This window comes from Balaenoptera physalus, assembly GCF_965194825.1.
Source record: "Balaenoptera physalus genome assembly, chromosome: 11".
NCBI classification, from domain to species: Eukaryota; Metazoa; Chordata; class Mammalia; order Artiodactyla; family Balaenopteridae; genus Balaenoptera; species Balaenoptera physalus.
Window position 1 is genome coordinate 28,705,024 of NC_138896.1, and position 13,570 is coordinate 28,718,593.

Consider the following 13,570-nt stretch of genomic DNA (forward strand, 5'->3'; position numbering starts at 1 on the left):
GTTTATGTAGTGAAGGCAATTAAACTCCCAAAGGCTGGAATGTGGGTTGGCCCACTTAAAATTGGCCTAATTTTGAAGAGTGAATTTACAGTGATGATTACTTTCATTATAATGAGACTATCTGTCTTAATATTTTTCTCTCTTGCCTAAAAATCTAAGTAAATCAATTGTCAAACCTTCTAGGATTATGCATCATATATATGCTTTTACCCACCATAACTTTCTACCATCTAACTTATTCAGGTTACCATGTGTTCCAAACCAAAAAAGGGATATGCAATCAAATTAAAGATTTTAGTTTGTGAATATTATTAATTAAAAAGCCTCACATAGGTATAAAACTAAAAACACATGCATGTAAGTGTTCTGTGAATTAATCTCAAGTTTTATCTGCCTTACTGAAACTAGAGTCTACAGTCATTAGACAGAACTTATTCTCTTGCTTAACATACTTAACTTTATGAGTCACTTTTTTCCTACATCCAACAAGCATTTGTAAGTGAATGCAAATGAACTTTAATATTAGCCTTAAACAAAAACAACCAGAAAGACAACAAACAACCGGAAAATAAAAGTGGAAGTTTATTTTCTAAATCTTTGAAGATTTTTGGATAATCTTTTGCAGTAGGTTAAATTATCAAGCAAAAAAAAAAAAAAAAAAACCACGCACTTTGCTTTTGAGTTAATTTTTCATTCAGGCGTTTTAAAAGTTTAATTCTTACTTTCTTGGCTTTATCAAAAGGCTTTCAATTATTTTAATATCTTTGAGGCTGAATAGCTTGGTAGTAGTAAAGAACAATTATATGGATCTCATTAGAATGTATATCACACACAGTATTTTCAAAGCTTGTCTGTTCTTTTAGATATTAAAAAGAAAAGGTAATTTAGTGAAGATAAAATGGACTTAAGCAAGTGCTGTATTCTTTATCTGGCATTTTACTGACATAGTTCAATAATTATCCCTCACTGTTGCTTTGCAGTAGTTGTGTTTCAAATAAAGGAAGGACAGAGATGGGAGGGGGAAGAGGAGGAAAAGGAGGGGAAAAGGACAGAGAGGAGGGGAGAAAGAGTGAAAAAAAGAAAGAGAGCAGGAGAAAGAGAGAGACGGGGGCGGGGGGGAGAAAGGAGATGGATCGAGAAAGGAAGGAGATGTTCATGAAGCCAATGAAATATTAAGATCTGATTCATCTTCAGTAGAGAAACAAGGGTGTCACCTTCGTTTTATCAAAGTATTAAGACACAGGTAACCTCACCCACAACTGCAAATAAAAGCTATGCCATTGATTTCTTCTTTTATAGTGTGTCAATTTCTCTACATTTCCTTGAGATATGTGCCCCAAATTAGTTTCCTTTAGCTGGAAAAAGGTCCCACCTTCATTTCCTAACTTCACTGAATTTGGAAGTCTAGTTGGAGTGATAAAACAAATAACAATGAGAAAAGACAACACATATTAATTATCAGAAGAGGCCCCTTTGAATGAAAATTTGATACAATCTTGGAAAGCAAAGAAAAATAGAAATTAGAAAAATGGAGTTCATAAATGGCAACACTGTTTTCAAACTGCCTAAATTAATGGCCTATCTTCTGGAAGTTTTAATCAATCTCATAATCCAGACTTCTGTGATTACAATTATCTGGATAATTTAAGAAAGAAAGAAATCAGCTTTTGCCTATCGTGATTTTTTTTTTTTTTTAAAGGTTTGGCTTTTTTTTTAAATTAATTAATTAATTTATTTGTTTTTGGCTGTGTTGGGTCTTCGTTTCTGTGCGAGGGGTTTCTCTAGTTGCGGCAAGCGGGGGCCACTCTTCATCGCAGTGCGTGGGCCTCTCACTATCGCGGCCTCTCTTGTTGCGGGGCACAGGCTCCAGACGCGCAGCTCAGTAGCTGTGGCTCACGGGCCCAGTTGCTCCGCGGCATGTGGGATCTTCCCAGACCAGGGCTCGAACCCGTGTCCCCTGCATTGGCAGGCGGATTCTCAACCACTGCGCCACCAGGGAAGCCCATCGTGATGTTTTATGCATTGCAAATCCTCAAAAATTATTTTTCATTTGATTGGTCAAATAATTTGGCCTTTGTTTTCAGATTAAAGAAAAACCGCATGGGAAGGAAAGGTATAAAGACAAAAATTAAAAAGAACCTCATGAGGACCTTTTCAGAACTCAAGTTCAGAACAAGGAAAATGACATTGAGCTACCAAGGTCTCCATGATCTTTTTTTTCTGAAAAGAAAACACCATTTAGCCAAGGGCAAGGTCAGATCAGCTGGAGAGTTGAGTGTGTGTTAGTGTTTTACCCTACCCTTAGAAGCTGGGAATCTGCTGTTACTCTAAGTCGAATACTATCGTTCATTATGTCTCGATGGGCAAAACCACGGTCCTTCATGAGGAAGAATGAACCACTGAAATTCAAGTTTATTTGGAAGCCACAATGCAGACTGCTTAGAACTTGAGTCTGGCACTAAGGGAGTCTTGATTCTTGGCCTTCCCTCCCCTCCCAACTGCCTGTTTGAGTGAAATTTGACTCAAAGTCTTACCTAATTTATCCCTCTCACTCCTATCTAGCCTTTATTCAGTTCTCTTAACACACTTATTTTTATTATTTTTGTTGATGAGTCAATAGGCTTCTTAAAAAGGTAATATAAAATAGCCTGATTAACCAAAGAGGCAGGCATGACCTATAATTTTATACTGAATAAGAGCCAATGTTAAAATTTTGATAATTTCCTTTGAATATTTGTATGTGCATAATTAGTTTTACATGGTGAGTTCATGCTATATGTATATAATTTTGCAGCCCTCAGCAGTTATGATTCTTCAACAGTGTCTCCTGAGTTCTAATGCTCTATGCAGCTTTATTTTCTTGTCATCTAAAAGGCTTTTGTTTCTGTACAAAGTTATAAACTCTTCCAAGGAAGAGACCTTGTCTTCCATTTATTTGTCCTTACCTTGCTTTCTACACATAGACTAACAATTTGCCTTCCTAGGCACTCAGCAAAGAAAACCCAACGCAGCCAAAAATAAAATAAATCAAATCAAATCTTAAAAAAAAAATAGCTTAGCTGCCAAATCCTGGTTAAAAAAAAAAAAAAAAGAACAGTGTGTATTCTATAAAATCTGAAAATCTTTTTTTGATGCTCATTCAATCAGGTAAGTCTTGGATTAGATAATGCTGTGAGGAAGGCAAAAAAAAAAAAAAGGTCCCATGGCCCTTCTCGAATGTCCATCTCCATCCCCAAGGCACACCTAAAGTTTATTTTTCACATTGCAGTCAAAGAGAGCTTTTGAACAAACAAATCTCCATACTCATTACCTGTACCCATCTCTGCATCACCCTTTCTCGCCCACACTGTATATTCCAGTCATTATCAAAGTCCCAGGAGCACAGTATGCTTACTCTTCTTTCTCGGCCTTTGCACATGCTGTTCCCTCTGCCTGGAGGACCATCCCTCCCCATGTCCACCAACCAAATCCCCCATCCTCGCTTGGATAATTGTTACTCATGTTTCAGGTCTCACCTTAGATGCTACCTTCTTTGGGAAGTCTTCTTAGTCCCTGCTAGGTTAGTGATTCCATCTCAGTGCTACCTTAACATCTTGGGTTAACCAGTATCATTTATATATATATATATATATATAAATGCCTGCCTGTTTACTTATCTTCCACGACCTCCCACTGCACCCCAGAGCCTTAGGCTCTTTAAGGATAACAACTATAGCTGTTCACGACTCTATCCTCAATAGCTGGCTGTCACAGAACATGTGTTCACGGAATATTTCTGGAATGAATGAATGACTCTGCTCTTCTTGCCTATTTCCACCTGTGTGTCATGTCCTTGGGTACCCCACGGATTCACCACACTCCTGCCTGCCATACCCACACCTTTGATCTTCCCTAACTTTCGCCTTCTTGAGGATGTTTTGAGCTCTACACAGGTTTGCCTCTAGTTTGTTAGTCTGATGACTGTTCCACTCAGAGATGCTAATGGCTCAGGTGTCACGTTCCTTATAAAGCATGTGGTCGTAAACTAGTCTTTTCGGGAGTTTCTTAGCCCAAAGCAAAAGCTATAATGGCAGACTTTCAATCCCTCTCCTGAAGGAAGCTTTCTGTATTCCTCAAATGCTCCTGTGTGAGTGATGGCCAGCTTCCTTTGTGTAGACCAGCATCAAACTTAAATCTTTAATATGGAATACTTGCCGTGAGTGGTCATTGTGCTCGCTTTGTGAAAGACTCATTTAAAATAGTAATATTGCTTTTAATGGAAATTTTTGGGATAGGGTCACTGATACAAGTTACAAAGAAATAAAAAGGTCATTGTTATATGCTTCACATTTAATGTAGATATCAACTCTACTTCCACACATTACTTATAAATTTGTGTGAAGATTTTGTATGAGTTGAGGAGAGGTTAAATGCATTTATCCTATTATGTGGTAAGTAAACCAGTACAGTGGAGAAGATGAATCCTCTGTGATTCGTTCTTCAGATTTCATGATATAGAGATCTGAAGAAAAAATGAATTTTACTATCTAAGAAATAAATGAATTCATCTGGGCTACTGAGAAATGATTTACATGTAGGTAAAACGGGGCAAAGTCTTGATCTTTTTCCATTTGAGAAAAATTCTCTCTGGAAATTACTCAAAGAGAAGAAAAGCTACTGGGTCCAGATTTAAAAGAAGATAAAAAACTTCTTGTTTCTATGGAAATGAACATGGGTCACCTTGCATTTCTCTTTTCTTCTTATTTATTTTTTTCCTCAGGGCAGATTTCTCTAGCCTACTTTGTAGTGTCTAATGACTTTACCATGGACGGATCATTAAATACAGAGCTAATGAAACCTTTAGAGATAATATAAGCCAAACCTTTTATTTTGGAGATGAGGCAGTTGGCATTCAGAGAAGTCAAGCATTTTGTCCTCTGTCACCCTGCTGTAGAGCAGCAGACCTGGAACTTAAAACCAGTCTGGACCTGGACCCTGTGTGCTTTCCATCACATTTACAGACAGTTGCTGGGAAATATGGAAATAATAACTAGATGGCTAAGTAAATAAATAGTATCATTCCAGTATTTAATTGATGACACATTAATAATATCCAACATTTTCTGACCGCTCTTCTAAGTGTTTTATATGTATTAACACACTTGATCCTCACAATGCCTTATGATTCTTACTTTAACCAATAATAAAGCTGACGTGCGGAGAGCTAAGGAGACTCCCACAGCTGGTCAGTGTCGACACTGGGCTCTAAGCGTGACAGTAGCCTCTTGAGTCTGTGTACAAAACTGCTACCTTGTACTTCCTTTCATTTCAAGTATATTCACAAATTATTCAAACATATGTGCAGTTGTGTTAAGAACAAGAGCATTGGAGTTATAAACAGGAATCAGGTAATTGGCTGTGCCACTTAGCTGTGTAACGTTATATTACTTCCTCTCGCAAGGCCCCTGTGTCCTGGATGGTGACTTGAGGTTATTTCAGAACAGCACTTCCTCAGAGAGTGGCCGGGAAAGTTACCCAGGATAATGCAAATAAAGTTCTTCCGTCTTGGAACTGAGTCTGCCACACGTGTTAAAAATTAATATGCTAGAGTGCTGAATTAAACTTGTAGTCTCATTGGCTAAAGCCCTTATTTCATTGCAGCAATACAGAAACCTTACTTTTTTTAACCTTCCTCTCTGAAAAAAATAAAAAATACACCCCTGCACTATTCTAGCTTAGTAATGTGACATAAGAAATTTAATTTATTCTTTATTAGGGCATTTTAATGCTTTAAGGTCTTCATTTTGAAAATGCTTTTGATTCCTTTTTTTTTAAACTAAATACCTTATAGGAACTTGCTTTCTCATTATTTGCTTGTTTCTACTAAACATGAAGCTCTAGAGAGGAGATTCAAGATAGCTGATGATTTTATTTAATCCTACTTTGTGTGTACAGTCGATATTGAGAATAAAACAAAGAGATATGTTAGGAAATAAATACAAGAAAAATATTTAAACAAACAAGCAAACAAACAACAAGAACAAATTGTACCATTCCTTTAGAAATGTCACTATCTACCATACATAGCAGTCTTTCTTTTCAGCAATAAAAGACAACTGACCATCTAAGGATTTCCAATATCCTTGCAGTGTTGACCTCATCGAAAATTGATGAGATCAAAAGTACAATTATTCTGGACAGGAGCCGTGCTGCCAGATTATCTTGCACAGAAAGTCTCTGAATGTCAACGTAGCACATGTATTGAGCAGATATGACACTTACTCTCCTATAACTTCAAAGCATCATTGAGTAATTTTTTTCTCTGCACAATAGTTTATGACATTCATGTCTCTTTCCTCTCGTATCTCTTGGAGAATTGATTCTTTGATCTTAATCTCTAAGAGCTTAATTTCCTTTTCCACTGTCGAGGTGTGGATTGGGTGGGAGTCATTGTAAAAGTTACAAAGTAGTAACCATAAACAAAATAAGACCTAAAGAACGCACGATTTTTTTTTCTGACATCCCTGCTCCTGGAGAGTTGATGTGATGAGGTGCTTCATAGCGGTGAGATAGCATCATGACCTGTAATTCTGTTGATTCACCTTGGAACAATTTACCTACCAGCGACGGCCTGGGCTGACATTTTTTTCATACTGCATTAAGAACCTGAAATACTGCAGGGAGTTCCTAACTGACCTCCTTCGTTTAGAGTCACCCTGACTCCCTAAATCATTTTCCACAGTGCAGTGAGAGAGCACTCCAAAAAGTAGATCATGTCATTCCCCTGCTTAGAACTCACCAGTGGTTTCCTATTACAGGACAGTAAGTCCAACTCTTTTAATAAAGCTTCCATGGCCTTTACAGAAGAGGCCCTGCTTCTTTCTGTAGCCTCCAATCCCATCACTTCCTTCAGTTCCTTGAACATCATGTGCTGTTCTTTGCCTCCAGGCCATGATACATGCAAATCCTTTTTCCAGGTACCCCCTAAGTCCCCCTGACTATTCACTAGCTTATGGCACATGCTTGCTTGTGCAATAAAAGTGGAAGAGGACTTGTACTTCCTATTATTTGAAAAAGGAAGTATTTTAAAAGTTATTTATTCACGTAAGTGCAGTTCCTTCTGTCTTTACTCATTTCTGTCATCAAAAAGATTTCTGAGGGATTGTTAGCAGCAGAACAAAGATTTATGCATCCCTCAGGCCTCATTTGGAGATTATGGTGGATCAAAGAGGGTGCTGATAATGTGTCTGGACAAAACTCAAAATTTTAAAGAAAGCAAAATATAGATTTTTTAAATGGCTGGTCTACATTGGGTTTAGCTAGCTGCTCACCACCCCCTCCCTTTTGAAATTGTCTAATTTCCATTTCTTACAAAAATGACTTCATAAAAGATAGGCTTTTGTCTCATTACGTGTAAATGAATGTAACAAATCGAATGCATTTCTCTCTCTTAATCTGCCCTACTCCAGGCACCAGTATAAAATAAACAGGGTCTTTGGACATTCGAAAGCTCTGTTGAATGAACATCTTGTACAAACCATTGCCCCAATCAGCCTACTCAATACAGTCTTGGGAAATACACTTTTATACATTATTTGTTAGAGATTATTCTACTATTTTGTGGTGGAAGAGTTCATTAGTTCCCAGCTCATAGGTGCTTCTATGTAGGAGAAACAAGGAATGAATATAACATATACTGTAATTATCCTCTGAGCAGAACTTCCCTGGATTTGTAAGGAGTCAGGTGGGATTAATGGAGAGAACACTGAATCATGTGACCTGGAATCATGCACATATAGTGTGCATTTCTCAGTAATTGGATAAGAAACTCTTGGCTGGTTCATTTCCCCTTGTAGGTTTCAGTTTTCTCATCTATAAAATGAGTGATGTAAGTATATGAGTAAAACTGTTTACATAATATTGAAGACATTTTTCAGCTCTATCATTCTATGAATTGAACCGGCATCATTAACATAAGATGAATTTAAGTCTCTAATTCATATCCTTGGGTCCACTTCTGCTCTCCCTCAATATATTCACATTGAAGCCAGAGCCTGCTTGGACAGTTCTAAATGAGAGCACATCGTTTCTGCACCTAAAACCTTTTACTGGCTTCTACTTGCACTAGGAGTAAAATAAGAACTCCTTGCCAGGCCTGCCAGGCCCTGCATAGCCTATTGCTGGCCGAGCCCTCAGGCCTCGTCTCCTCCCACTCTTTTCCTGAACTCTGCTGCAGCTGTTCTGGCCTTTCTTCCTGCTCCTTGAGCCCACCACGTTAATTTTCACCTCAAGGCCTTTGCACTACTCTCCCTCTGCCTGGTGCTTTCCTCTATTCTTCTATGGCCAAGTCTACGTCCTCACAGAGGGCTTAGCTCTAGAGGACACTTTGAACACACCATCTAACCTAGACACCTCCTTCCCAGCACTTAGTCCTATTTTGTCTTCTCCCTACTATTTCTATCTGAAATAATCTTAGTTAATCATTTAATTGCTCCTTTCCCGTCTCCTCTATTAGAATGTGTGCTTATTGAGAGCTGGCGGCTTCCCTATCTTGCTCGTTGGTAATTTCCCTGTGCCTAGAACAAAGCCTGGTATATAATAAACACTCCATAATATTTGACTCAGTGAATTCACCCTGAGGTGTATTTAACTAATCACAGGTTATTTTTTAGTGACCACTTCCCTAAGTATGGGAAAAGTAAGAGATGGTATAAGTGTCTGAGAACAGTAGGAAGCCAGATGAAGAGAGGTATGTGTAGAGATTAGAGGATGGCAGAGAAAAAAACAAACTTTATCCTTTTTTCAGTCTCTTTTGTCTAGTGTAATCTTAATCCAAAATATGTCAACATCACAGATAGGATTTCAAAGAAGTGGGAACAAGGGTGGAGCTAAAACTTACACCAAGCTTAAAACAAAAATAAACAAGCCCAATTGAGGAGCAATTTGACCCGTACTGAAAGAGTGAAAATCATACATCACAATCTCTCAGTGATAGGGCAGAATTTCCACCTCCTTACTCAAAGCTGCCCTACCTTTCCACCTGCAGCTCATTGGGGGACCCCAGAGAATTTAATCAAGACAGAGCCTTGGGAACCTACAGTCAGAATTTCAGTTTGATTTTTTATAAGGAAAAAGGTAGGAACAGTACAAAGATGCCATGGGGAGTGGGAGAAACCCCAAGCAACGGGGAAAAAACCCTCAAATTAAATTCTTATTGAGAAATATATCGTTCATTTAGAGTTGGTCAGGTTGAGTTAAATAGAAAGACTTTTATTTAACATGTAGGGGGGAAATGGGTATATAGAGTGACTATAAAATTTCTTTCCTGCAATTCTTGATGATCCCTACTAACAATATTTGTACACTCTGTAAATTTCTCAAGCTTTTTGAGTTTCAACCCATTCTTAAGTACTAGGGCAGCTTTGATGCAAATACAAACAAGTACCCCAGCTATAGGTGTCTGGTCTAAGTCCACAGTACTTGTTACACGTGTCTCTTGAGTACACAGTGCCTCACGGTTCTGTGAAAACAACCGTGGTTACCACACAGTTGGGTTTGTTTCCCTTCTGTACTACCTTTCTGTTTCCTGTTCTGACTCTACACTTTTATATCCTCACGAGATAAATGTCTTGCCTGATGTAGCAAACACATAAGCTGTTCATGGCACACATTTACCTTTGTGCCTGTGTCTCTTCTGGGACCTGATGCACCTTTTCAGAACCAGACTCCATCTTGCAACCTACCACTGGGTTCGATATTCCATCTGACAAAAATTGCCATTGGAGTACATGACAGATGTGGCAAAACAAATATATCCAAATTGATTCCAATTTGGCGATGGCTGTCAGGGGTTTCTTTCTGAGTGTTAAGGCACACTAGTTGGGAATTACTGCTCTGAATCTGTTTAAGCAACTCAGTGTCCACCTTTCGTCTTCCTTGAAGAAGAGTGATTGCCTCTCTTATAAACCCTACTCTTACGATCTTGTCTACTCTACTTCATGTGAAATCCTGAAATTGAGATGACTTTTGACAACCCCACCAGAAATCTTAGTCTCATTTGGGGAGTTTGTCCACTGTGCTTTCTGGTCAACCTACAACTGGAGCAGGTATTTAAAGGGAATGTTGTAGTGAGTGAACAGGTGCTCACATTATATTTAGAAAACATTTCAACACTATTAAATTATTTGTGAAAAAAACAGTATTTTCTTCTACTTGTTCTGCAATACACAGCTGTACCCCCAGAGTACAAAGAACAATGGATGTTTGTAATGTTTGTGTGTGTGTGTTGTGTGTGTGTGTTAGTGTAGGTGTGTGTGTTAGTGTAGGTATGTGTGTGTGTTAACCCTAGAAAGTTTAGCATGTATTTATTAAATACATTATTATTCTAATTTTTGAAAAGTTGTTAACTCATGTCATGCTTCACTTTTGGCTGAAACTGAATGATTAAACTTGATCCTGCATAAAGGAGTTATAATAGATTGTTACAGAAGGAAATGGTGAGAATGAGGGTATGGATGAGATCGAAATAATATGTACGTACATTTTCCTATGCATGTGGCGAGTCTTGTATAACTTCACAATACTCTTTGCGTCCTTTTTAATTCCGATCATTTTGCATGGTATCCCATGGAGCTCCAAAAGGTTGAGTATAAAATCCTAACATGCCACTCCACCCACATCAGTTCCGCAGTCACTAGAGTCTACCTCTGCCTTTTGTGCCCCTTCACTTAGAGTAAGAATCTGTTCTCTGGAATGTGCATCCCTCTGGTAACTTCAGCCTCCCCTTTTTCTGTTTTCAAGGATGGGAGGAACAGTTTTATCGGACACCAACTGGGCGGGGTAGTGGAAGTGCCAAACAGCAAGGACCAGCGGGTCAAGTCAGCCAGAGCCATTCAAATCACCTACTACCTCCAGACCTATGGCTCTGCCACCCAAGACCTCATAGGGGAGAAGTGGGAGAATGAGTTCTGTAAGCTTGTGAGGAAGCTCCAGGAGGAGCGCCAGGACCTCCAGCTATACTCCTTAGCGTCCTTTAGCCTCTGGAGAGACTTTCATAAGACCAGCGTCCTGGCCAGAAGCAAGGTCCTCGTGAGCCTCGTGCTCATCCTGACCACAGCCACCCTCTCCAGCTCCATGAGGGACTGCTTGCGCGGCAAGCCCTTCCTGGGCCTCCTGGGGGTGCTCACCGTGTGCACCTCCGTCGTCACCGCAGCTGGGATCTTCTTCATCACCGACGGAAAGTACAGCTCCACCCTGCTGGGAATCCCGTTCTTTGCCATGGGTAACTATCCATCCTTGTGGTAATCGGCTTCTTACCGGTTTGGGGCAAGGTAGTACATTTCTTGAATTCTCAGGTGGAAATCTGTTTTAATTTTGCATCGCTATGTCTGTGTGATGTGAAATTTTACCTGGGGTGGTGTCTGTTTTACCTGATTAGGCCTTTTTCAGTAAATTTTAGGCTGACCAAGGCACCTCATTTATGCCAGGGACTTTAATGCTGTCCAGTGTTTTTAAAGTACACGCTATTGTAAATCTCTACTCAGCTTCTTCAAAAATTATAGGTTAAAGATCATGGGGTACAAAGTTAAGGAGGTCCAAAACCTGTTTCACACAGGTTTTTGTGGTTCATATTAGTGTTGCATCCTCAAGCTGACGGTGATGAAGAGTGGATATCATGGGATGAAAATTCTGAGAGCCACCGATAGGTTCTAATTTCAAAGACCTTCTTCATTAGACTTTGTTTATTAATTCATTTCAAAGTTTTTGCAGAGAATATGCCCCATTTCCCCACCTCTATTTAAAATTTTTCTGCAGCCACTTAAAGATGTGGCCTCTAACTTTTTTGGTGTCTGTTGAAAACAATTCATAAGTATCTTCAGTCAAGATTATCCTTTCTTGTACATTTTTCCCAAACATACATAAACGGTCTAGAAAATGGTATGTGAGTGTGTGTGTGTGTGTGTGTGCGCACACACATGTGTGTGTGTTTCTTGCAAAAGAGAAGATCAAGTCTGGGAAGAAAAGTGAGTGATGGTTCATCAACAAGATTGATGGAACTTATCAGAATAGAGATGATGACGGTGATTATTTGTGGTGCCACTGAAGAGTTCTGTCAGATGTGGTACAATTCCATACATGCAGCAAAGGATAAACTGTGAAAATGGCCTCTAGATGGTGAACTGACACGCACAGGAGAGTCTTCAGCTGTAAAATAATTGCTTTTCCCTCCCCAGGTTAATATCACCCCTAAATTATAGCTTTATTATTAAGTAAAAAAGATGTAGGCATGCGGTTAAAGTCTTCCAGGTGATCTGGGCCCTTTTCATTTTGACCTAAACAAACGTTTTCGAGAACAATGTTGCAAAGTGGATTTATCTGGAAACCCATCTTCACTGTGGCCCTGTTAGCTCATCTCGGTAAGTCTCAGTTTCCTCTTATATAAAATGAGGATAAACGAAAAGCCAGGTCCAATTTGACCTCTATGATACAGCAATATTTCTACTTAAAACTAAATAATAATAACAATGATAATAATAATAATAATAAAGCAGCTATGCTTATTATCACTTAAAAAAATAAAATGAGGATAATAATAATGAGGATAAAAAATAAGTCAAAGAATTGTTTTCTGAATGTAATAGAATATACCTAAAGGTAATATGACAGGGTAGACACTCAATAAGTATCATCGAGTTTTAGTCATTAACCTGGTGTGTTAAGTGCAGTGGATTCAGTGATGAATAAGAAACAGCCCTTGGCTTCAAGAAATTGAAAGTCTTTCTTACATTCTGCATATCATGTTTAAATGCATGTTCATCTTGTTAACAAAAAGTTTTTCTATTTCCTAAAGAAATATATGAAATTTTTTTTTCACCAGTGACAAGGATAGGTCTAGATTTGAACCACTTGTTATGTTTTGTGGGCTCAGTCTCTTAACTTAATAATATAAGATTCATATAAATCATGCAGCATGATTCACAAGTGAAACATGGATCATTCAAGATGGACAAATTAGGCACCTTAGAGCCAAGAGGGCTTTTTCTAAAACTGGTGGCAATCTAATTAGGTAGTGGAAAGATTTATCAGGAAAATTCTATAACGTATAGAATTACATATTTCATACAAATAAGGAGAAAAATTGTCTCCAGTGATGCTGAATTGTATTCTAGGCTCAGATACAAAATCAGTGGTATTTTCATTCCTTAAAGAAATAATAAGAACACTGAAAGCCACAGTGAGGTAAATGTCCAAACCCCAAAACACACACTTTTCACATTTCCTCCTCTCTCAGTCATCTTTATAATCACAAATCAGCCCTGGACATGGTCGGTGCAGACTCCAGAAGCCTGGTAAATGGTTACTTTTCAGTATTCCTGCAATTCAAGTTCTTAAAATAATCTTAAAAGAACTTTCCTGCTATGTTCTGAAAACATAACAACAGTAGACCTATAAATATACACTTATTTAAGATATTTGCTCCATCAAGGGGGAGTTGGTTTTGTTGTGTTTTGTTTTGTTTGTAAAATGATCATAATGGTAAAGATACCAAGATGGAGAACTAGTGAAATGAAAGGGATATGCCACAGAGCTA

The 13,570-nt window shown here is 38.5% G+C and overlaps 1 protein-coding gene across 5 annotated transcripts in view; it reads left to right on the top strand.

The window, feature by feature from the left end:
* PTCHD4 (patched domain containing 4) overlaps window positions 1-13,570 on the top strand; it is a gene marked incomplete at its 5' end in the record, with an annotated part of 203,775 nt that overhangs the window by 42,663 nt on the left and 147,542 nt on the right. For all 5 annotated transcript variants that reach the window (XM_082411624.1, XM_082411626.1, XM_082411627.1 and 2 more), the window contains one exon: window positions 10,780-11,260. In XM_082411624.1, the coding sequence (XP_082267750.1) occupies window positions 10,780-11,260 (481 nt within the window). The remainder of the gene's footprint in view (window positions 1-10,779; window positions 11,261-13,570) is intronic.